Source organism: Crocodylus siamensis, chromosome 3 (genome assembly GCF_052110815.1).
Source record: "Crocodylus siamensis isolate JL-2025a chromosome 3, ASM5211081v1, whole genome shotgun sequence".
NCBI classification, from domain to species: domain Eukaryota; kingdom Metazoa; phylum Chordata; order Crocodylia; family Crocodylidae; genus Crocodylus; species Crocodylus siamensis.
The window spans coordinates 241,198,396-241,223,409 of record NC_143397.1 but is presented as its reverse complement, the minus strand read 5'-3'; the positions used below and the strand labels follow the sequence as shown (position 1 = coordinate 241,223,409).

General features: G+C 40.9%; 1 protein-coding gene across 1 annotated transcript in view; it reads left to right on the top strand.

Annotated features, from left to right (window-relative positions):
- TMEM65 (transmembrane protein 65) overlaps nucleotides 1–25,014 on the top strand; it is a 42,442-nt gene that overhangs the window by 4,421 nt on the left and 13,007 nt on the right. The window contains exons 2-4 of the mRNA XM_090040611.1: nucleotides 20,509–20,553; nucleotides 22,710–22,777; nucleotides 24,458–24,512. Of these exons, the coding sequence (XP_089896737.1) occupies nucleotides 20,509–20,553; nucleotides 22,710–22,777; nucleotides 24,458–24,512 (168 nt within the window). The remainder of the gene's footprint in view (nucleotides 1–20,508; nucleotides 20,554–22,709; nucleotides 22,778–24,457; nucleotides 24,513–25,014) is intronic.

Genomic DNA, 25,014 nt, shown 5'->3' with positions numbered 1-25,014 from the left:
GGCTTTTTTGTATGCTCTGTTCTTAAGACTTCATCTCTTGGTACAATGTGCCATTATGCAAAAAGAAGCCTTATTGCCCATTTTTGATGAAAGAAAAATCCCTAATGGGGCCAGTCTGACACTTCACTAGCTTTTCTGTGTTTTAACAGCCCCCATAGGTAGTAGGGGAGACAGGAATGTGGGCAGACCTGGCTACACCAAGAACCAAGAAGGCCCCGTTCCTCAATCAGGTGGCCACCAGAAGGCTGCAGTTCCATCATTCAATTTACTTCTCAGCAGCCAGAGCAGGTCAAGCTGTCTGTAATCTCTGTTAACAGCAGAGGCTTCAGAAGGACTCCTCTTTTCTCTTTGCTGTTGCATTGAAGAACATATCACACAGATGAGTACGTGAAATAATCCAAAAGATGAATCTGTCCCCAGCAATCACAGAAATAGAAACAGGAACAAGTTTGTAGGATGATTCAGACCTTGAGTCTTTGAATTTTCTAACAGTTTTAGTGGTTGTCATTAGAGCCAACCCTTGAATATGAGGGGAAATGGTCAGTTTTGAGACTTTTAACATTGCACCCCAGTGTTGTCAGTGGTATTAGCAGCCCCAGAACTGGCTGCCTGTGTCCTCTCTTTTTCAAAGTTTCAACAGTCTCTTCTTGGGGCTCTGTAAGAGAACGTGGAAATGAGGAGAGCTGCTGTGACCTGACTAGCTTACACCATTTTCAAGGCTTCTAATATCAGGCCTTTGACAGTGGCCTTTTCTCCACTGTTTCTGGCAAGGTGAAGTAGAGTACACTGAGTTATAAAGTAGAGAGAGAGACTGAAGGATGTTGTGTGCCATAAGCACTTTACTGCAGTGCAAATAACCAATGCTTGTTACAGTGTAATCAATCAAAAAATGAGACTTGCTTTGTGTTATGGAGTTAAGTCAGAGGCTGTCAACCGGGGGTACTTTGGAAGGCCCCAGGAGATATGCAGTGGTGGCAAGGAGAAGCAGGGATACTTGGAAAGCATGCCACCGCCTGCTCCCGTGCACTGCTGCCCCCCCAAGTACCCATGCTTCGTGCCTGCCCTGCTGTCAGCGCACCTCCCCCCCTCCGCTTGTCAGCCGGCCATGGGAGTTCCCCTCCAGCCTTGCTTGTCCAGGGTGTACAGTCCAGGAGGGGTACCCATGAGAAGGGATACACCCTTGAGGGTAAGTGAATTATACACTTACCTGGTATGCATTGTGAGACTTGATTTTTATTTCTTACTTTTTAAAACTCGTAACACAAATTCTTTGAAAATTATCCAGGTCAGAAAAGCTTGAGCTATGCTGTCTTAGAGCTTGCATCCTTCCCCTGAAATCAGACGGCTCTTGCATGCATGCGGTGAGCCTTCTTTGACATGCTGGAAATTGAGTCTGCTGGAGCACAGAAATGGATGCAGCCTTGCATGTCATAATTTCATAGTTAGTAGGGTCGGAAGGGACCTGAGCAGATCATCAAATCCGACCCCCTGCCATGGCAGGAAAGAGTACTGGGGTCAAACGACCCCAGCAAGGTGTTCGTCTAGCCTCCTCTTAAAGACCCCCAGGGTAGGAGCCAGCACCACTTCCCTTGGAAGCTGGTTACAGATCCTAGCTGCCCTGTCAGTGAAGTAGCGCCTCCTGATGTTTAGTCTGAATCTACCCTCTGCCAGCTGGTGAGCGTTATTTCTAGTCACTCCTGGTACTGCTCGGGGGAACAGGGACTTCCTCAATGCCTGCTGGTCCCCCCTGACTAGTTTGTAACAGGCCACTAGATCCCCCCCTCAGCCTTCTCTTCTGGAGGCTGAACAGGTTCAGGTCCTGTAGCCTCTCATCGTAGGGCCTGCCCTGCTGCCCCCGGATCATGCGAGTGGCCCTCCTCTGAACCCTCTCCATGTTGTCCACACCCTCCTGACGTGCGGCGCCCAGAACTGGACGCAGTACCCTAGCTGCGGCCTGACCAGTGCCGCGTAGAGGGGGAGGATCACCTCCTTGGAGCTGCTCGAGATGCATCTGTGGATGCATGACAAGGTGCAGTTGGCCTTCCTGACTGCATCCCCACACTGCCGGCCCATGTTCATCTTGGCATCAATGATGACCCCTAGATCCCTTTCGGTCTCTGTGCTGACGAGAAGGGAGTTCCCCAACCTGTAGGTATGGTGCAGGTTGTTCTTCCCCAGGTGCATCACCTTGCACTTGTCAGTGTTGAATCCCATCCTATTCTCATCTGCCCACCCCTGTAACTTGTCTAGGTCCGATTGCAGCCTATTCCTTCCTTCTAGCATGCCCACATCCCCCCACATCTTAGTGGCATCAGCAAATTTGAACAGGGTGTTTTTTACTCCCTCGTCCAAGTCACTGATGAAGATGTTAAACAGTGCGGGCCTGAGGAACCCCACTGCCCACATCCCTCTAGGTCGAAAATGACCCATCCACCACCACTCTCTGGATGCAACCCATTTGACTGTGTGGATGTCAACACCACAGTCCCGCAGTTTCTTAATGAGAACAGGGTGAGAGAGAGTGTCGAAAGTGCAGAAAGGCTACATCCATTGCTACCCCTGCATCTAAGGATTTTGTGACTTGGTCATAGAAGGCCACCAGGTTGGTCTGACAGGACCTGCCACTAATGAACCCGTGTTGGTTGCCCCTAGGCATAATCTCCCCTGCTGGCCCCTTGTGGACATGTGCCAGAATAATTCTCTCAAAAGCTTACCCAGGATCGAGGTAAGACTAACTGGTCTATAGTTTCCCAGGTCTTCCTTCCTCCCTTTTTGAAGATGGGAACCACATGTCATATGAAGATGGGAACGTGTATCATGTGTATGACAAATGGCGGCAGGGCACTTTGAAATAAAATGCATCTGATGGGAAAGCGCCCTGCCGCCATTTTTTTCAGCACATGCATACATGGTGATGCAGGTGCTTTTAATTAGCATAGCTCTCTAATTAAAGCACCCAGTGTGCACATAAAATGCCCAGAGTTTGTAAACTTAGTGCGTGTTCCTTACAAGCATCGTCTAAGTGTCACACACACTTGGAAATGGTGCACGTGGGTTTATCTCATTTTTTCCCTCTTCCAGTTCAGTGCCAACCATTCCTGTTTTTTTTAACCTAGTAGAAACCCTTCCAGCTTTGTTTTGTTTTTCTGTGTAGACCTACTGCTACTGGAAACTAAACCTTTTCTAGCCATGAGAGAGAGAGAGAGTGTAATTCTTCTCCTTGATCCTCTTAACTAGTCAGAAGAGGAAAGCTTCACAAGTAGTAGGGCAATAGAAGCTGTTACTGTGAGTATAGATCTAATATTTTTTTAAAGGTGCTTTAGATATAGCAACATCTTTTGATGGAAAAATAAGCGTTGTAGAAAGACAGTGGTTTTAGTAGGAAAAATGCCTGACTGTGACAGTTTTCCTTCAGTATGGATCAAACATATTACATAAGAGACTCTGATGAAAGCACTTCTAAGCAGTGCTGTGAACCAGTAAAAAAGCAAGGTTGGGCAAAATGTTAAATAACCTTAAAGTTTTGTCTTAAGATCAAGGAAAATGAAGCGTAACACTTGATATTGATTTTTAACTTGTCCTAATCTAGGAAAAATACAAAAAGCTAATAAGTGTGTAAGGATGTTGTTAGCCTTGACTGTGTATTGAATGCAGATATCCCAGAAAAAGCTTGTGTAACACATTTGGCATAATAAAGTGTGCGTCCAGCACCTGCAAAAGCCTCAGACCTGTTTCTTTAATGTAGAAGAACAAAAGAATGTTCCATAGCAGAGAAGCTGAAGAACTATTTTTAAAGCTGGCCCTTGGTAAACATTCATAATGCTAGGATGAAGTTTGGAAGTGGGACATTGCGATCTTTAATAAGCCACTTGTTGCTTTAATTAACTAAAAGGGCTTCATAACATCTTTGCAATGTGAATGGAAACCTGGGCATTCTGAACTCTGTTGTTGCTGGATTTTCTGCCAAACATCAAGATCATCCATTAGATGGAAGTTTGAGCTTTAGCAATCTAATTTTTTTTAAACTAGTGGTATTTGAAGTTGCTGCTCTGGAGAGCATGTTTCTGTGTCTGGATACTTCGGGTACCCGGTAGCCATCCATTTTACTTCTAGAGAGAGAAACTTCAGAAGACCACTGGATTCAGGGGCTTTTAGTGTTTTTAGAGAGAGAAATGCTCTTAATTAGAATGTCATCTTGGCATTTTAATTTTTATTATGACAGATAATTTGGATGCTGTGTAATGGGGAGATGCATCATCAATACTGTATGGCCTACAGTGTTGAGGACTAGGGTGAAATCTTGGCAGTATTGGTCTATAGGCTTTTCCCAAATGCCAGGAAGTAATCCATTGGTTATACAATGTACAACTGATTCAGTTTCTGGAACAGGACATATAATAAGGCAGGCCATAATTGGAAGGGTTATTGAAGTCAAATCCAGTTGTTTTCTTTAGTTGGGTCTAGTTTTTTCAGGAAAGCGGTTACATTTTAATGAAGTATTCAGTAATATGGGGTAGATACATTTTAGTTGGTTTGTATACATCATGAGTATTCAAAAGGGCCAGCTTCTTTCAGAGTTGATGGACTTTGGAAGTTCTAGTGCTTCTCTTTGGGTAGGTAACCCAAACTGTCAAGACCGATATGTTGAATGCTGTTCCTTGACCAGGTACCAAGTATGTGATTCTGCTTAGAATGCATTGTCTGTGAAATAAGTTTTTATCTTGGAGAGCATGTAGGATTATCAACGTGTGAGCATTCTGAATTAAATATATGGTCTGCTTCTGGACAGAGACATCCCTGCCAGTGTGATTTTGAAGACATGATAATGGTTGGTGGGAAGGGTGTTCTAGTTTTCCCTGATGACTAACATATGTATGAAGGTGGACTTTGGGCTGGCTTCTTGCCCAGGACAAGAAAACCTTTTGGGGGTTGGGCAAGGGTGAAAGGGAGGGAAGCAAACTGTTGGTTTCTTTTTCTGTTTGGCAGAGGATGGGTAGGCCTGTGCTGGTAAATTCTTGTGACAATTTTGTAGGGCTGGGCTGCTTTGGCAGGCTGAGAAAGTTCGCATTCAGCGTGATGGTAGACTTCCAGCTTCCAGCAAAACCCACCACTTGGCAAAGAAGGTTCAGCCACGGGAAGAAAAAGATTAAGGTGTTTTAGAAGGAACTAACTATTTCTTCTATTGTTTTAGAATATTTTTTCTCTTCTCATGATTATTTTCATGTCTTTAGGGCAAGTACAGTGGGTACCACAGAAGTGGTTCCCCAACTGTGGTCCATGAACCCCTAGTAGTGTGCAAGTCCAAGAGTAAATATTTGGTAGAAAGCAGTGGATGCCCCTTTAATTTAACATTGGATAAGAGTGTCAGATGGCCCTTAAGAAATGTTGAGGCTTGAAAATGGTCTGTTGGCTTATACACTTTTCCCCCATGTTATTATTTTTAAAGGAACCTAATAACTGTGCTTGAACTGTTCTATTTTCTACATTGGAATTCAATTAGCATTATGTATTTACAGGAGAAGAACAGTAACTTTCCATTGCAGTACATGCAGACTAGTCCGAACAGGGGAAATGCAGAGTTAAATCTTGGTTTTAATTATGTTACCACACAGCTTTGGATTCAGACTAAAATAAGGCAAGATTAAAACTGCAAATTTAAAAGAACAAACTGCTGTACACAGCAAGTTTAGCTTAGTCCCAGCTAGGCTTGGTTTTGGGGTTCAAATTGTAGATTCTGCTTTCATCAGACGAGAAGTAGGCCATTGGGCTACAGACCTCATAAGTAACTATATTTTATCAGGACCTGTGACGGCCCATAGTTAAAACCCGGCAGTTACCCCATAAAGTCATGAGTTGCGTCCAGATGAATAGGGGCATGCACTTGCAGTAGCACAAATAGTAGTGACACAAAGTTGTGCCATTACTTTGTGCTGCAGTGCACACCCCTGCATGTGTCCTTTGTTGTGGGCCATGCCTGGCTCTCATATGGGCTCCATCTACTACAGGGTTGGAGGTGGAGAGAAGATGGTGGGGGGAAACTGGCTGGGGCACAGTGTGCCTCGGTATGGGGCTGGCCAGCAGGCAGCCCCTGTGCCAAGGTACCCTGCGCCCCAGCCAGCTGGAGAGTAGCATCGGAAGACGGGAGCAGGCAGCCCTGGTTTGTGGTGCCACAAACTGTACATGCCTGCACATTTGGACATGCCTATGGAGTCCTAGGTTGGTGTTTCTTCCCTTCCTCATCCATAGATCAAACTGTTCTGATTTGTAATACATCCAAGTTTGGTTTCACAGTAGAGTCTTCTCCTTTTCCTCCTTGTAGGCATATGGGTAGTGCTAATTTTAAATGGCTCTTGCAGGAAAATATGAGCTTTACAGAAAAGAATGGGGATTATGTGAAACATCTCACTTATGAGAGTTTTGAACTGTGACCTTGGAAAAAAAAATTAAAGTAAGAAATTAAACTTTTCTACCACTCCAGAGCAGAACATTTTAAAATCAAAGTTAACCAGTTATGTAATTTCCTTTGGGATAACAGATCTGTAAATATCCATTCTGTACCTGGATTTTTTTTATTTCTATGCCTTTTTCCCTTCATGTGTGTGTGTGTTTGTTTGTTTTTTTAAATAAAACTCAGACAATAAAATAAGGCAAGATTAAAACTGCAAATTTAAATTGTCATGAAATTCTTTTTTCATAGCAAGATTTTTTGTGTCCCCAGTACACATACAGTATTTTTGTTGCATTAAATGTTCATCTTGCAAATTATGAACAAGGTAGGCGAGTTAAAGTTGTTGTGAAAAAGTTAGCTTTAACTTGCAGATTCATTGTTGTATTTAAAATTATAAAATGAACAGTACATTAATTTCAGTTAGGACAGTGGTCACCAACCAGTTGATCTTGATTGATTGGTCTATTGCGGAGCCTCTGGCTGTCTATCTCAGTTTGTCAGAGGCTCCATGATCTGGAGTGGCAGAATGCACATAACTGGGCTGAGCCACACCCCCTGCTGCCTGGGCCGGGCTGGGTGAGTGGGGTCAGAAGTGGGGGGGCGAGGCTGAGATCAGGGGGGTGGAGCGGAGGCTGTGGGGGGGTGGGGGCTGGCAGGGACGGTAGATCCTAAGGTGCCCTTTTACTTACAAAAAGCGGTCTTCACCATAAAAGGGTTGGAGACTACTGAGTTAGGACCTGGTTGGGAGGTGCTGAAATAGGAAGTGCATATAGAAAGCACTCCAGGGTAAGGTGATTCATTTAATTCTAATGTACTGAATCTTGCTTGGTGTTTAATGGCCTAAGATTAAGGGAGCATTGGATATTTTAAAATAAAATTAACCTGAAATATGTAGTTTTCTAAGAATGTAGGAATGTCTTTGTCTGCTCATTTTAGCCAGATTCAGCAATGTACTGCTATACAACAGTCCAGTTCACTTTGACTTATTAGGCTGTGTACACGCATTCAAAAAATCAGGGAGCGTTGTCCCAGGTTTGTTCTCCCGGTAGAGAACCTTATACAGAGCTGTGTGTACAGACATTCAAATGCTGAGGCTCTGAAGAGTAGAGAGTTTGCAGTGCTGATACTGCAGCTGGGGCGTGAAGGGGTTGTTTGCACACATCTCAGCTGCTCTGCAGGCTCTCTGTCTGCCTGGCAACACATGGCAGCAGTGCATAGGGCAGCCCTGATTGGTGTACCCATCTTGTGTGTCCCTGCAGCACAGTGTGGGCATTCTGGGGTGGGTTGTGTTTGTTGCTAGAGCAGCAGAGTTCAGCAAGTGACTGACTGCAGGGGGGATGCTGGAGAGCTGTGTTCTCTTCTAAGAGAAGCCACGGCATATGCAGACATTGGCTGTCTTGGGCAAAACTCCTGGGAGTCATTTACTTATGGTTGTTCCCAGGTTACTTTTCTCCTGGAGTGACCATTTTTACTCTGGGGAAAAAAAGCCTGTATATCTGTACACTCATGGTTTTTCCAGTGAGAGTAACGACCCTCCCAGGAGAAACTGAGTATCTGTATTGGGCTTTAGACACCTTTCTCTGTGCATACTTCTGCAGCGTTCTTTGTTCAGCACATTTTTATGATGGCACATTTCTTAAAATAGGTGCTGGGTTTAACTTCATCTCTGAACTTAATGTTTGCAGACCTTACTGTTTCTAAGCACCTTGTTAAAGACAGTAGGAATAAAATCAGTGTGAATTCTGCATGGTTATGGTATATAGGAATATACTTTTCCTTTGCTTATAAATACAGTGTCCTCTGTGGCAGAAAACGTATTAGTTGCAATGGTTTTAAATAATAATGAAGTAATTTATTACTGTCTTGCTTTTGAAAACTTCTAGCATCCAGATACCCTAAGCCATTGGTACCTTTTGAAAAGCCAGTGAAGTGGATAATATCACCAGTGTCAACTAATAATTTTGGTACAGTAAAAAATATTAAAAAGATTGTTTAAATTTTTGGTGCAACATAAAGCCAACAAACCTCATTTTGAAAACCCCTTGCTTGCTTGTTTTGATGAAGTTGGCATGTTTTGCTAACAGAAATAAAATATGCAGTTTTGTTCATATTCACATTAATCTAAAGACTAATTTTTAAAATATGTCAGCACTTTTCATCATTGCTCTTTGGCTTCTTGTTAACTTTATCAGTAAATATATTTCCCTTTCCCTATCCTTGTGGTCAGCTTTATGAAGTAGTAAAGTTTTAGCAGCTAGTTAGCCTCTAGTTAATGGTGAAATGGACTATGCCACTTTTTGAAACAGGTTGTTCACTCCATACATTTTGGCACTGCAGGTCTCATACGTCAGTACTAAAAATCCCAGCTACAAATGGCACACTACACATTCAGATGTAATAGTCAAGTAATCTCATTACTAAAATATATTCACTTTAAAAAGCAATAACTATAATGTGCATATTAAGTGGAGTGGAATGGGTTTGTTGTTCCTTTATTTTCTCGGTAGTCACCTGGTTCCAGTACAACATCTAAATTAGAAGTAGATAAATACAAACATGTTACCTTACTTGAGCAAGAAGATGATGTGAAGTTTACTCATAGAACTGCTGGCTGTTCTGTTCATTTTATTTATTATTTAGTGAAGGGTCATCGTATGCTACATACAGAAATTTAAAATAGAGAAGACCAAGCTTGGTTTTAAAGGCAGAGAAAATCCTTCTTTATCCAACATTCCTGATCCAAAACGTTAGAATGTTCCTAGTATGAGGAGTTATAAGTAGTTTGCAATACTTTACTCTCTAGATAACTATAGATCACTTTCTCAAGTTTTTTTGCTTGGCACTAGCAGTTAGGACACGACAGCATTTTTTTTTCTTTGCCTGTCTGCCAGTTTCCATTTGTGTGTGATACTTTATTTGTTGGATTCTTTTGGAAGGCTTGTTTCAGTGTAAAATTCATTCATTTTAGAATCATAGGAAAGTATGGCTGGAAGGAACCTCACAAGGTCATCTAGTCCAACCTCCTGCTCAAGGCAGGATCATCCCTGGCTGAACCATCTGTAGCAGGAAGCTTGGGGCTCCTGCTGCTTTAAGGAAGGCAGGCAGAGTAGGTAAGGTGGAGGGCAACTGGAGGAGCCAAATGACCCAAAGGTCCATGTCCGGCTGCCGAGGGCTACACTGACCCAAAAAGGTTGAAAACCCCTGGCCTAGTTCCTTTAGAAGGTTTGCCTAATTCCTTCCCAGGTGTTGGGTAGGGCTTTTGTGACAAGGGTGACTTCCCGATTCACCTAACTCAGGGCGATCTCTGCCCTGGCCCTTCACCAGGCCTCTGTGCCCCTTCCTGGGCCAACGCTCTGCTCATTCCTTTGAGCCCTCTTGGACTCAGCCACTTCCTCATAAGCTTAGGTGGCCCCACAACTCTGCCCTTTCTCTCCCAGGGCTTGGGGTTCCTCTCCTTAAAGGTTCAGGGGCTTCCTAAAGCATGCTTGGCCCAACTCACCAGGGTCATCCACCCCTACAGGCCCAGGCGCTTAAAGAAGATTACCTGGCCTACCTGCCACCACACATTCAACCTGCTGCATGGGGGGGCTAGGGTTTAGGCGTCCCGGCCTGCCTTACACCAGGGAGGTTCTCGGCTCTGGTGTTTACATGGGGGCTGTCACGCCACTGGCAGTCCTACCAGTCCTCCCTGTCCTGGCAGGGTGCAGTTTTAGGTCTTGTCTTGGACAAGGAGCCTCCAAGCCATCCCCCTAGCTCCTACCCTTCCCTCTAGGCATTCTGGGAACAGCTCAGCCTGATGTTGCCTCCTTGGCTGCTCAACCCTGGCTGCTGCCTTTCTGGCCTGTGTTTGAAAATGATCGGCAGGATCAGCCACCTGGGGGCTGTCTGCTCTAGCCCTTAAATTGATGGAGCACTAAAGCTGCTCCGTCACCGCTTTTCCTGTTTTTCTCCTTGAAAGGAGAATCCATTTTTAAAGCTTGTTGGTTCATTTTTAACGTTTGTTCATGACCCTTTCATATATTCTTTTGACCCACTTCTGGGTTGCAACCCATGGGTTGAGAAACTCTGCTCTAAAAAAACCCTGAGATCATTTTAAGGGTGTCATGGAGTTCCAGCGCTGTCAGATGTACAAATGTGATAAACGAGATAAATTGAGAGTTCAAATAGGAATTCATAGCATTAAAAGCATTCTGACCTGTTGGGGTCTTTCTCAGTTCTTTGCAGCAGAAGAATGGCTCTATTTTCCTGTAGTTGTAAAGTGTAGTTAAGCCATTTTCCTTGGGCTGTCTTGAGTGTATCAAGCACTGCCTTTATGTCCACAAACATTGAGAACTACTGTCATGGGCGCTAGAAATTTATGCTTAAAATTCTTCTGCTTGCCAGGATCATCCATTACCAATTTTATTTGTACAGTTGAAATCTTTTTGTCTCTTGCTGCTTTCAGCCTTCCATTAGTTCAGTAGCATTACGTAGCTGCTTGTGTTGCACAAAGCTATAAATGCACCATCCATTATTGAATGCCAGCTAGCTTTCTTGAGTACATCTTCACTTTTTGTGTATTTAAATCTTCACAAAATCTCAATTTGCGCTTTCATCTTTTCTGCATTCAGGCTATCGTATGAATTAATTTCATCTTGATTACTGGACTTGATTCTCCACTCTTTGAAATGTTCCATTTATATCTCCGATTTAAAGACAATAGTTTCTTTTTGCCAGCTGTTTTTTCACAGTCTGTCGGTTGTTAATCTGAAAATACAAATATTTGAAGTCCTTTCAACAAAACTGCTTCTGTGACTGAAACTTTTTATTTTGTAATGGCAGTCTGTTGCTAGAAGAACATTACAACTTCCATTTTAACCATTTTGCTACATGATCAGTTAGGAAGATAACATGGCTAAAACGAATCAAGATCCAATTAAAAAAAGTTAGGAAATAGAGGAAAGGAACAAAGAAAATAAGTCTGAAGGTATTCTTTTTTTTTTAAGAATATCCATGGAAGAAACTTGGACAGCTCCAGGATGCTTGCTCACTCTCCATATTTTTTTGCCCCTTGTTCAGTAGCATAGCTAGGGAGAGAAATACTTGTTTAATTTCATATGAATTCTAGATAGAGGAAATGACACAAATATTTTGATGCAGATTTTTAAAAGGGTAGTGTCAAAGTTGACACATCATCATTTGAAGAAGGCTGTTAAAATTTCATGTCGTAAACTCATTTTATTGGCAAGATTATGGATTAACAGAAGTGAAAAGTTCACTGGATTTTTTTTTGAATGCTCATTTTAATTTTTGCATTTCTTTTTAGGTAGGTCATTGAACATAAATGAAGTTAGCCTTGTTTTTGCATATCTAAACTGCAGTATTTAGGCTGAAAATTTGTAATATGGTGAATGAGAGATTTACATTTGTCTGTAATAGTTTCTTCAGCTGTGGAAATACCGCTATTGGTCTGATTTTTTCAATTATAAAAAAGTTGGATTTTACAAACCTTAAATATGGGATTAAAGTACTGTGTTCCTGTATCCAGAAATAAATCTTATTTTTTCCTGATCCTGAGAGAGATTTTGCCAATGCAAAATGATGACAAATTAAGATGAAGTGTTGAGTTTGGCTCTTAGGCCAGAGCTCTGCAATATATGTTGTCCATCAGTGCCTGTAAATTAACAGATCTTAAACTTAATTTTTGCTCCTACGTGCCCTGAAAGTGAATGTTTATTTAGAAAGTATGTTTTAAATTAGAATATCTTGTACCATAATTAATTGGATATTATACACTACCATAATATCTTTTTTCAGCTGATATGGAATACACGTTTTGCCCTTATCCTCTGCTCTGCATTTCATGAAAGTTTTTTTTCCTGAGCTTTTTGTGATTCATCTAGCCAATGCCCCAGGCAGACGTTAAATTTGTTGCATGTTATATGTGAGTATAGCACAACAAATGATAACATGGCAATTGGTCACATCTTAAAATTATTGGAGAATACTTCCATATCACAAAATAGTTGCTGTTTCAACTACCAGTTTTTGTGGCTTATCCACCACTTTTATCCAGCAATAGGTTGTTTTAATGTCTGATACATTGTCATTACATGCTCATATGTAGTGCATAACAAATGCAACATTGGTAGGAGCCTTTAATATAGTACCCTATAAATTAAACACTGCACTGGCCATCTTCTTTCCATGCTTTATGTATTTATAGCAACAGAAAAGTATGTGGTAGGTGCAGCAAGTGGCAGAGGTCGTGTGTCGTTCCCCTCCCCCCACTTCGGGTTTTTGCCTTTTCTTATCTGAATTAGGAGGCATTAGATGAAAATGAATACGTTCACCCAGTAGGTTGGTAGGTATCTGCTTTACATACAGAGGCCTTTTTGGTTTTCCTAAAACTTACAAATGAGATTCATCTTATGAGGCTATCTGAGTAAGGTAAAATTTTAAAAGGTTTTGAATCTCTTGCCCTGATACTCAGCATTTATTGTATGGATTTTAAAGTTCAGCACAACAAACTTAATACATTTTTTTTTTTGGTGCATCTTGTCCATCAGTCCAGAATTCTTATGTAGTATATGCCCTTTTCTTGCCACAGAGTATTTGTAAAGGATTTTAAATCCCCTTCTAGAGGACACAGAAAATACTTTGTTTTGTTTTTTGTGTTTTTGAAGTCCTCATTGCCCGGATGATGATGATTCACTTGGCAAGTGACTTGCTAGCTTTGCCTTGTAAGGCAGGTTGGAGAGAAACTTGTGTTCTGGACTGATGGATCTGAGGCACAGAAATTAACTTCCAGGTAAGAAATTATCCTTCCACCTGTTTATGGGTAGGATTTACTAGATCTACAATTTTAGTGTTTTCCTTAGTTGTTTCATTTGGCTCTCCTGCCTCTCCCCATCCCCCTTCTTTCACAAAATCCACAGAGTTGACTAGATTTTTCCGTTATGTATTGCAAATTCAACACAATACGGGAACTAGTATTTTTCTTACTTGTTTTAGTTTCAGGTGAAACTGGATGTTACCTAGCTGTATTTTACATTTAAAAAAAAAATGGCTATAACCATGGTATCAGTTAACACCCATATCTGATTGTCTATTAGAGTAAAAAAAAATATTTTTACAAGTTTTAAAATAAAAGTATTACAAAATATGACTTCATATGGGCCATGACCTATCTTACCAGTAGACAGTACGTGATTCTTCAGGGCTGCAAGTGTGTTTGATTTCAGATCACTGAATAATTTTTTCACTTATTAGCATTAGTACTTCTTTACCATGTTTGACTAACTTCTGGAATAATTCTCTGTGACTCCATCTAATCACCTTCATTTCAGGGAAAAGGTATAATCTAATCTATAAATTGCTAAATGGTACTTCAGGAAGTGATATCAGCCACAGTTAGCAGATTTTAGTATATATAATTGGATTTGATGCAGATTGGAAAATATAATATTAACGTTCTCATTTTCATATATATATCGTCATTCAGCGCCAGTGCTTTGCTGTTAAACTGAACCACATAGAGGAACATAAGACTGAAGAGTTTAATGATTTAAAACAAGTTAACTATACATGTATAAAGAACTTAGATTTGAGAAGTGGTTTTAAAAACAGCCTTGGTTACTAGAGCATGCTGTATGTCTTACTCTTTACTAGCATGCCATTGATATGACTTGATCAATACAAGTCATTCTCCTTTCTTTTTATTTTTCCTTCTATAAAACATAATTCTTCTCATCCTGCTGTATCCTGGACGGCTGGAAAAGGAGCTTTCTCGAAAATCTTATGCCAGGGCTGTTTCATTTTCAAGTGCTTTTTCTGTATTGAATTCAGAATCTGAATATAATTCTTGAAACTGAAGAACACTTAACTGATCTTGTGGGGTTTACTGGATGCTGCTGCTTTTTTAGGTCAAGGGTCTCTTGTATTGCCAACTAAGATTGTAGATTGTCCTTTTTTTGCAGCTTAAAAATTGTACCTTTTTGTGGGCCTTGAAAATCCAAAATATTTGACATTGGTTTTTATGAATCATCTGGGAAATGTTTTGAGAATTTTGCTTTTCAGGTGTTGGAAAGCAATACATCTTAAGAGTGACCTTTGTGATATTAATTTACTTAATATAGTGCAGGTTTCTGTGATTTAAGATTCTGAGGCTAGAACTCTTTTTATTTTCTTGAGTGTAATAATGAAGAATTTTGTGAGTTTTAGCGAGAATGCAGGCATGTGTGGTAGAGCATGGCTGGGTGATCAAGTAGCTGTTCCTGTGTATTTTCTCTTGAAAGGCAGTGTCTTGGCAGCCTGTGCTATAGCACTCTGCAGCAGCCTTTCTTCTCCACTATCAGGTAACTTGTGTTCCAAGATTTTTTTGTCCTAATCCAGGCAAAGGTGGTATCATTTTACAGATTCACAGATGTTTAAGGCTGGAAGGGACCTTGTGAGATCATTGGGTCCAGCCCCACCTTCTCTGGGCAGGCAAGACTGCTGGGGTCAGGTAACCCCAACAAGGTACGTGTCCAGTCTCCAGACTTTTTTCAGGGTCTGTGTTGTCAAGACTGAACAAAAGATCTCTATCAGCTGTCTTGAAACTAAGCTGGTTTGGCATCCTGGGTGATATTTCTGTGTAACCTGAAAGAACGTACAAACTTGTCCCCTGCATCAGACGAGGTTTTGCTTACCATTGCCTTCAATAAGCAGGATTTCACCCCTGGGGGTTAGGCGCACAAACAGATTACTGTAAGGTAAATGAAGTTAGAGATTTACAGTGTCATCAACTACTCCAGTCACAGCTTGTGTTCATGCTCTTACCCTGGGGTAAGTGAAAGCAAAGTGGCAGTAACCTGCTCTTCAAAGAATTGAGCGTTTTATTGTAATATCTTTTATTGGACTGATTGTGCAATGGGGAGAGATGTTAGTCAAGCTTTTGGGTACAAAGTGTCTTTTCTCAGATTGAGCACTTTGTGCTTGAAAACATCTTTCCCAGATGTACAGTTAGTCCAATAAAAGGTCTTACAGTTCTCCCTGCACTTTGTTCTTGCGTAATTCCTGAACCATCCCTGCCACAACGACACTCCAGCCCTTCAAAGAATAACTTGCACCAAGAGGTAGACTACCGCGGGGCTAGGGCATGTGTGGGGAAAGCTATGGTGGAGTACCTCACATGCTTGTGCATTTTTACCTCTTAGTATTTGTGTGCTCATTTGCTTAATCTTATACAGCATTGCACATGTCAAAGGAAAACCAACTTAAAAGATTAAGGAATAGCTGACTGTAGGGGGTGCTTATTTCTATTCTTTTACTATCTTCTTCCTTCCGCCCCATGTCATAAACACCTCCCATGCCCAGAACAATAGGAGCATGAGGAAGCATGAGTTTCATATATCTTATTTTAAAGTGTACTTCTACTATTTATAAAACAATACATTTCTGAATCCTGTTAAGCTGTTAGCCTCAATTATATCTTGCAGTGATAAGTTTGAGCTAATTATGTATTGTATTAAAAAAATACTACTTTTTAATAGCTTTAAGCTTGTTCTATTCATTTTCACTGAATAGAACGCCAGCAGATTGAACATTGTGAGCTAACCATAAAATAAGTTTATTAGCTACATCAGCAAGGATAACTAATATTTTCATGCTTTATCTGAAGAGGCCACTGACTTACACAGTCGGTCTAAAAGTTTTTAGACCAGAATTGTCAGAGCTGGATGGAAATCACAAGAACCTTTTGAATTTTTTTATTTGGCACAAGGTTTGTAACATCATGCTGTGAGTGGAAAGGTGTCCATCTTCTTGGTAGCTTAATGCCCAGATTTAAGAATATCAGGGTGGATAGATTTTCCTGTAGCCAGGTCTTGAGAGACTAATAGAAATTTAGGTGAAAATATGAAAAAACCAGGAACTCAGACTAGGAACCAGGAACTAGAACTCAGTGTAGTGACTTCCTGCTACACGCCAAAACACTTTAAGCCAGGGGCTCAAGGAACTAGAGCGCTCAGCCTTGGGTCTGTGATTTAGGGTCTTTAACCCTACCCCCTCACTCCACTATTCCTTCCCCTTCCCATCCCTTTCCCATTGAAGAAGGTAGCCAGGGAGACTGCATTGTTCCTCATGGCACTAGTCTTACCTTTCACCCTTCATGAGCTGTGTTTGGTCGCTAGCTGAGGCAGTCTTTCAGGCGAAACCTGTTTATTGAGGTAGAACTTAATGATGAATTTGCTACTTTTTTTATCTTTGGGAGGAGTTGTTAAAACAGCAGGACTGTTATTTACAGTTAAATTCCACTTTTTGGTCTTCTCATAAGTGCTATATGACTGTAGCCTGCGACTAAGCAGGAGGACATTTGCAGTCAGGTGTGCAAGGAGAACCACAGAATTGCAGGGCTGGAAGGGATCCCGAGAGTTATCTAGTCCAGGGGTGGGCAGTTAGTTTGGCTGGAGGGCCACTTACTGAGTTTTGGCAAGCCATTGAGGGCTGCATGACAGGCAGCTCAGGACAGATGAGTATTAATTTTCTAAATTTTTAGGGGCTGTGGGGGCCCACCCCAATGTAGTCCAGCCTCCTGCTCAGAGGCAGGATTTCCTATTCTTATACCATCCCAGAGGGATGTCTATGCAGTTGATGTCACAACTTTTCTAGGCAGCCTGCTGTGGTCCAGTCAACCCCCTCTCCTCCTCTGACAGAGATCCTCATTGAAGGACAGGAGCTGGAGAATGCTGAATACTTCGCATACCTTGGCAGGTATCTGTCAAAGGAGGCCAACACTGAAGAGGAGATCCAGTAGTATAGGTTGTGATATGCCAGCTCTGCCTTCAGAAGACTGAATCATCTTGTGTTCAAGGATGACATCAGGACTAGATCAACATTCTTACTGTATAAGGCTGTGATAATCCCAACTCTTCTCTAGGGCTGTGAGGTTCAGGCAACCTATGGGGATCATCTGACAAGCCTGGAACGCCATCACCAGCACTGCCTCCAGAAGATCCTTGGCATAAAGTGGGAGGATTGTTGCAGAAATGCCAGTGTCCTCACTGATGTTAACACCACCACTGTGGAAGTGTTGATTATCCAACATAAGTTGCGGTGGACAGGACATTGGTAAATGTATATCAGGCATGGGCACACAAAGCCACTGCTATACCCCAAACTCAGCCAGGGACAAAAGACATGCAGTGGCTAGAGGAAATGCTTCAAGGACACCTTCAAAGCAAACATTAAGAAGTTTGGCATTGACACTACGTATTGGGAAAAACTAGTTTGGGACAAGGCTACATGGTGACACCTTGTGAGAGAAGGTGCTTCTTTCTTTGAGGAAAATTGTCTCGCCCTGGAGGCAGAAAAACAACAGAAATGGAAGGAAAGGAAACAAGACCATGAAATGCATGGTCCAATCCTCCCTCTAGCCACCATTTGTGGCATTTGCCAGAGAGACTGCAGCTTTAGGATCGGCCTTGGCTATCAACCTACTCATCTACAACCCTTTACTTGATGTGTGGAAGTGATTACCGTCAACAGTGCAGGATTGCTGCCAGTGCTGCCGACTGTTCTTTCAGTCACGAAGAACTTTTTCCTAAGACTTGATCTAAATCTGCTTTGCTGTAATTAAAATGTATGTCTTGCTTTTGGTAAGTAGTTAGAAAGCTCCAGATGAAGTGCTTCCTCTCCACTGGTAGCCTGGCATGGTGGGAGGAACTTCTTAGATAACAAGGTTGTATACCTTCTGAAGCTTTATAGGTTGACATCAACTTTCTGGAATCCTAGTGCGAACTAATAAACCACTTGTGTCCACATGCTCTAAAAATATAACTCCATATAAATGGCTCATTGCATTTTGCATCATTTTCACCTTCTGAATGGTCTCAAGCTGTAGCAGTTCATACAGGTGTTGAGCTACTTGCTTTACTAATTCTACCAGTGCAGACTTACTGGAGACTTACAAGTGGGTGGTGTAAATATTGAACACACTATTTTTTATGTTGCTATTCTAGGCACTGTGGCCACTTTGAACATGTGCTGAACATGTCGGGTGATGGATTAGGCAGGTTCTCATAGAAAGATATGAAATGAGTCACAGTACCAACTCTGTCCATCCTTTCTCAGGTCCTGAGATCAGCTGTGTTAGCAAAAAGGGGGGAGGTTGCCCACTGTTAGGCTCAAAATCTGCATGCATAGACTCCTAAATACATGGCCTGATGTCTTTTTCAAATAAGTTTAGTGTTTAACAGCTCTCATTAGCTTCACATCCATCACTACAGTAAATGGTATATATCAAGTAAAAATACAATATAACCCTTTGTTACCTCTTGAAGCTGGATTAGAGCAAAGCAATCTGTGAGCATATCAGATATGTTATTTTGTTACGCTGCATTAGTTCCCCGTAGAGTACCATATCACCCTCCAGTTCATTGTCCTTGTCTTCCGAGTTTTTTATGGTTTAGGTCCTGGATGTTTAAAACAAGAGTACCTCAACCCCTCTAATAAATAAAAGTCCGTACCCTTGTTATATCATTTTACTTTTAATCATGTACTAATGAGGAAAAGGTCCGTGATATCGGAACATAAATGCTAACATTACATATACTGGCTCTTTGGAAAACGGTTGACTACTTGCTGCATGCTGAGTGCATTTTTTCAAGAAGTGTTGTTGCTTTTTTATGGCTGTGTTTTTGTGCATTTTTAATTAAACTGTAATGTACTGCCTTATGGCAAAGACTTGGATTTTTTTTATATTTCTCTTGCGTGTTAAGTTTTTTTAGGCTCTCAGGTGCCTGAGTTTTCTGCCAAGAGCTTGCTATAGGCACCTAGAGTGTTCTTAATGTGCATTGGTAGGTGCTGCTATTCTGGCTGGCCATAATTTATGAATCCCAGAAAAGCATAGGTAGGAGATGGCTCCTACCCATGCCTTTCTGGGATTCATAAACCATGTCACTCTGTGCCTTGTTTACACCCCTCAGAGAACTAAGTTATGCTCTTGGGATACCTAACCCACAGTTACAGCATTTAACCAGTCACAGATACTTTGATTAAAAGCATGGCAGCTGCAGATGGTGGCTCTACCCATCTTTTATGCCATCATCTAGTAGTTAACAATCACCTAAGAAAGGAAATACCTGGGTTTAATGCTGTGCTTGGCTAGAAGGACTTCAAACCCCCATCTCTTACCTCCTAGGGTAGTGCTGTAAATACTAGGCTGGGATGGCAACACTCTACGCTCTTCCTGTAGACTGTGCTCCTGAGCAGTCAAGAGTGCAAGATTCATGGGTTTGGGCCCTACATAACTAACAGGCCACCTCCTGTTATAATGCTTCAACCCCTACAATTGAGAGGAGCAGTCTCTACCTTTTTTTAACTTTATAATGAGGGCAGTCCTCTGAGGGGAGTCCTGTCTTCAGTCCTTGCTCTCAACGTTCATGCATTTTATCCAATGAGTCTAATGCAAGATGCATATGTGGTCCCCGGACAGGTGTGAGACCATAAGGTCCATCCCTTCCAGATGAATGTTCTCATCACCAGGTTGTAGAGTCACACTCCTTATTCTGGTCTTTCTGGCCCTAATAAGTATTATATTCCCGGTTCCACAATGGCTGGACATCCACAGGAGGATGGAGAGTGCCCCTTGCCTATAGCCTGGTGGTGAGGTAAAAGAGGTGAGTTTGAACCTTAGACAATGGAAGGCCCAGAGCCCAGGTCTCCAGTTTCCGAGCCACTGCTCTAGTCACTAGGGCTAATGGTCTCTTTGGAAATGAGCCTTTTTGCTTGTGCATGTTCTAAAGCTCTTTTGTCTAAAGATGCTCGTGAAATCATTTTAGCGCAGGCAACTTTATGGCATTCTCTGAGGCTATTTTATTGTTTTATTGAAACCAGTTTTTAGAGTTTTATTTTTTACATAATTTAGATGCATATTTTAGATACTATTTCTAGGAATACCAATATTTTCAGTACTTTTCATTGTTTTCTGCCTGTTGGGGTATAGTGAGATGCTACAGACAGTTAAGCATTTCACGTTTTGCGACGGAATTGAAATACTCTTCGATTAGACTAATTTTCTAATTTCATTTTGACCTGTCTAGAGAAGTTGGAAGTTGCACCACCATCTACAGGACAGCTGAAGCACGGTAAAAGAAAAATATATTTGTTGAATATAGTTCATTTCTGTATGTAATGCATTGACTCTTTATATTTTAAATACTTTGTCTTAATTTCATGTAATTGTACATGAGCTTGTCTTGTAACTCTTTCTTTAATGATAGGTACCCAAGAATCTTACAACTAGAATGTGACCTGGCTAGATTTTGTAGTAGCCACATTTTGCAGAATAATACTGCACCATTGTATCTTATTGTTACTAATGTTACATTTCCAAGAACCTGAGTGCAAACTACTATCAAGCGCCAATATAAAAAGTTTTGTTGGCTTAAAGCTGTTTTGCTGTTATAGCCAATTTTTTTGTATTTTTAATGGCCAGTCAAAATTCAGGTCCCCGGGCTTCCTGCAAAACAGATGTTAACACTTCTTTTGTCTACTCTGTTATATTTTAAATGTCAGAAGTGAGGTGAGGACTTCTGCATAAATATTAGGCAAAATTTCTGAGAATTGAAAAGTAAAGTTTGCCTGGTTATAATAGAGCGCTCTCTTTTTTAGGAATTGATTTAGTGTTAGGTGTTGAAATTCACAGTATTTTTTTTGACAGCCAGTAGTGCCTGAGTAAATTTGCAATTATAGAAAAGCCAAAAGTCAGTGTCTTGGTATTTTTTTGCTTTCCACCAAATATTATATATCTATATATATTTGTGGAATAGTGGGTTGACATTTATTGTCAACTATGTCTATGCCCACTAAATTCTTTTTCATGATCATTTTGGCAAATATTTACCAACAGATCTTAGCTTTAAAATTATTTTTTGAGGGCAAACTTTAAACACATGACAAATTTTTTTGAGGGCAAACTTTAAACACGTGACAAATTTGAAATTTGATTTGCATTTGAAGTTGTAAGCCGAAGTTAATTTTATGAAATGATTGAATGCACAAAGAATGAATGCATAACTTTTTGATTGGAGATATTTTGTGAGCTGGGGGAGGGGGAAACATTTGGGTCAAGTTTTAGGTACAACAGAAGGAACCTAAGTAAGTCTTGTTGTATATCAGTGGGCAAATACACGCGTGCATGCTTACTGTAGTTGTCAAAGTTGTTTGTAGTGTTAATTATTTGGAGACCGTGCCTGTAAAGTGTATGAAATCCTATTGACTTGAGCAAGAAACTATGTAAACCTTTCTGTAGATCCTTAAGAGTACACATCTTGAAAGAGATGGCAGATATTCATGTTATGACACTTTTCAAATGACCATAATATTGAATTATTTCAAGAAGAACCTATTTTCCTGGACTATGGTAGTGGAAGGAGAGGAAAAAAAGATGAAATACAGGAAGTGAGATCAAGCTCAACTTGAGTAATAAGTAGGGGAACAGTACAGTATTAAGTACAGTATTTCAGCACTAAAGAAACATAAAGGAAGATGCAGTCCCTTACCTGAGGAGCCAAGAGCTTACATAAATCAGTACCTAATGATTAAACAAAGAAAAAGTTGCATACTTGTAAATCATTCTTAAGCTATACTTAACATTTTCTCTAATGTGATATAGCATCTGTAGGGCCTACTGATTGGGGAATCTAGGCATACATTGTGGATTTAAAACTCTGTATATTTGAACTGTCTGGCTCTAGGCAATGCACACTGCAGAATCAAAAAACTGATTTTTTTCTGGAGTGAATGGAGAGGTTGGAAACTGTTTACGTGGGCAAGGGGGAAATTGCAGGGAAAGGAAACTACTAGGCAAATCCCCTACTAGTGGGAAATTCAAGTCAAAAGCATTGTGGAGAATTTGACAAGTTTTTAAACATTACATTGCATATGTTCTGCAGTAGGAAGGATTCTAGCATCTGCCTGTCCAAAGTTAAACAAAGCTTTACTGAGAAAGTGTAGTGTAAGTCAATACGTGATCCAGGTGCTGTTACCACTCACTAACTGCCTATTGCAAGTGGTATGCCAGTGTTGTTGGGAGTGAAAACAGAAAGTTCAGTACAACAACCACTACCTAACTTCAAAGAAGCATCAGGGGAAAAAGACTACTGCATGTGTGACGTTATGTGTTGTTTTCCCATTTGTCTTTTTAAATGAGATATTAAGTCATATATGAACAACCAAAACTTGGATTTATTGAATTTAGTGGATACTTACTGTCCCTTGTTGCTCATTTTTTTTTTTTCAGTGTTCTTCCACAATGCATTACCTTTTGTGGGGTTTGGATTTTTGGATAATGCAATTATGATTGCTGCGGTAAGTCTGTCTTCTAACTTTGATCCAGGAACAGTAATGTTTCTCAGATTTAAAAAATAAATAAAACAAATGAACAGAACTAAATATTTGAAGAGTTCTGTATCTTATAAAAGAGAATAAAAATACTTATTTTGTTCATCTATCTCCCTTCTATTTTAATATTTCAACTGTAAAAATTTTCACATTAGAATTAGAGAATCATTTCAAATTGACTCTCTTTCTCCCCTGTTAATAGTAGTGGTGTTTCATGTCTGAAGAATAAGAATTAAAAGTTGACCTTATTTCTGCCCAGGCTGAAAAATAGCGCTCAGTCTTCTTGCCTTTAAAAAGTGGTAAGAACAGGTGTTTCATGAGTCAAGAATTCTTTTGAGTCTTTTGACTGCAGCCTACTTGTTTTGTGACACTGGGCATATCATTAGCCTCTCTGCTTCATTACACTAAGTTTATGAGAGATACTGAACATAGTAGGAATGCACTTGTACAGAACATTAAGATCTGCTTATAAATAGTGCTGTGGAAATGTTGTAATATCATAGATAGTGGTTGAAATTATGACTTGGTGTAGCACTTTCAACGTTTCTTTCTATTTGAAAGCTGGAGCATAGGCCAAAAACATAATTCAGATTTAGAATTAGATGATTAATGCTGTAAGGCCTGCCACTTGATGTTGTTGTCTGTGTTTTGTAGGGGGATTAGGAGTGGGAAAAGAGGAAGATCCAGGGGAGGATCCATGGGGGTGCACCACCGTGGTTGTACTCCCTTTGGTTGAGTCATACATGAGAGCTTAGTGTGGGATCTGCCCAGAACCCCTGCTTTCATGTGGTGTTGGAGCCCAGGGACTGAGTGTTGCTGCTGGTCTTCCTTTCCCTTGCTGCTGAAATTCAGCAGGGGGGGAAGGGTTCAACAGCAGCAGCATTCAACTCCTGGGCTTTTGAGCCATGCCAAAGCAGGGGCTCTGGCTAGCAGTTGCATACTAGGGATGGGCAAGAGGGGCTCCTGCTTCAGGTGCTGACATAGCCCACCGCACCAAGTCTGTACCCTGGGAGCATTGCCATGCCAGGAACTCCAAAAAAGGTTCCCAGCTCCTACTGCTTTCAGAGCTATCCAGGGTTTGCCCTGGGCCCAGCTCTTTTTGTTATGCCCGGGCTGGCCAAACCCAATCAGGTGGTGAGCTGAGCTCAATGCCCATGTGGAGCTCCAGGAGGAGCCTTCACTGACCAGTCGGTGAGCTCAGAGCTCATTGTGCATGTGCAACACAGCTAAGTATTTGGGAGGATGGGGAGGGGCTGTACCCCTCCTCCCCCGCCCTGTTCCATACTGAGAAGATTTTACTATTTTGATTAATTTGATCAGCACTCGAAACTGTGGGATTGTTTCTGTGATCTCCACATTAGCTATTAATTTTATTAGGAAATTAGTATACTGAGATTGAGACTTGTTTTCTGATGTCTGTGCCAGTAGGTTGCTATTGTAAAATAAATAATGAAATATTAACTCTTAAACAGCCAGTGTTTGAAGGCAATGGGAAAGGCTTGAAGGACATATCCCATCCTAAGTAAGCTACAGTAATTATCTTTAGCTTTAAAAAATGAAGCAAGCAACTTGAAGGCTTTAATTGTATCAATATTTTGAACTTCTAATAACTATTTCCTCAGATAATGACACACCCTTTATTTTCAGGGAACCCAAATAGAACTATCTATTGGAGTTGTCCTAGGAATTTCAACTATGGCAGGTAAGTAATATAATTGCAATAAATGTAGTCCTCACTGGCAAAAAATCCGTTCAGTTAAAGCTGAAAATAAACCTAATGGCATTTGAAACACCTTCTCCTTGTTGCCAAACTGTATTTCATTCTGCAGGGACAACTGATCATTTAAGAAAGTCAATATTTCCTCTGGAGTAATGGAATTTTAGTTAAGACAGCATGTCAAGAATAATTGTATAAAAACATCGCTTTGGCATTCCTTACAAAATGCTGGTGGTTCTGTAAATAAAATTAGCCATAGTCTACTGTGGAGCTGATGCTTTGCAAACTCTTAGGCACCCGCAATTTTAAATAAAGTCAACATGAGAAAAGATAGTCATTACCTTGCCAAACAGGGAAAAACTCCATAGCTCTTCAGTCTTTCTAAAATATTGTTCTCTTCATTTACTAATAATAGCAACATCTCATTTCCTCCAGCTATGAAGAAGGCATGGGCTGAGTGACTGGTGCCTGCTGGGTCTGGGGGGGC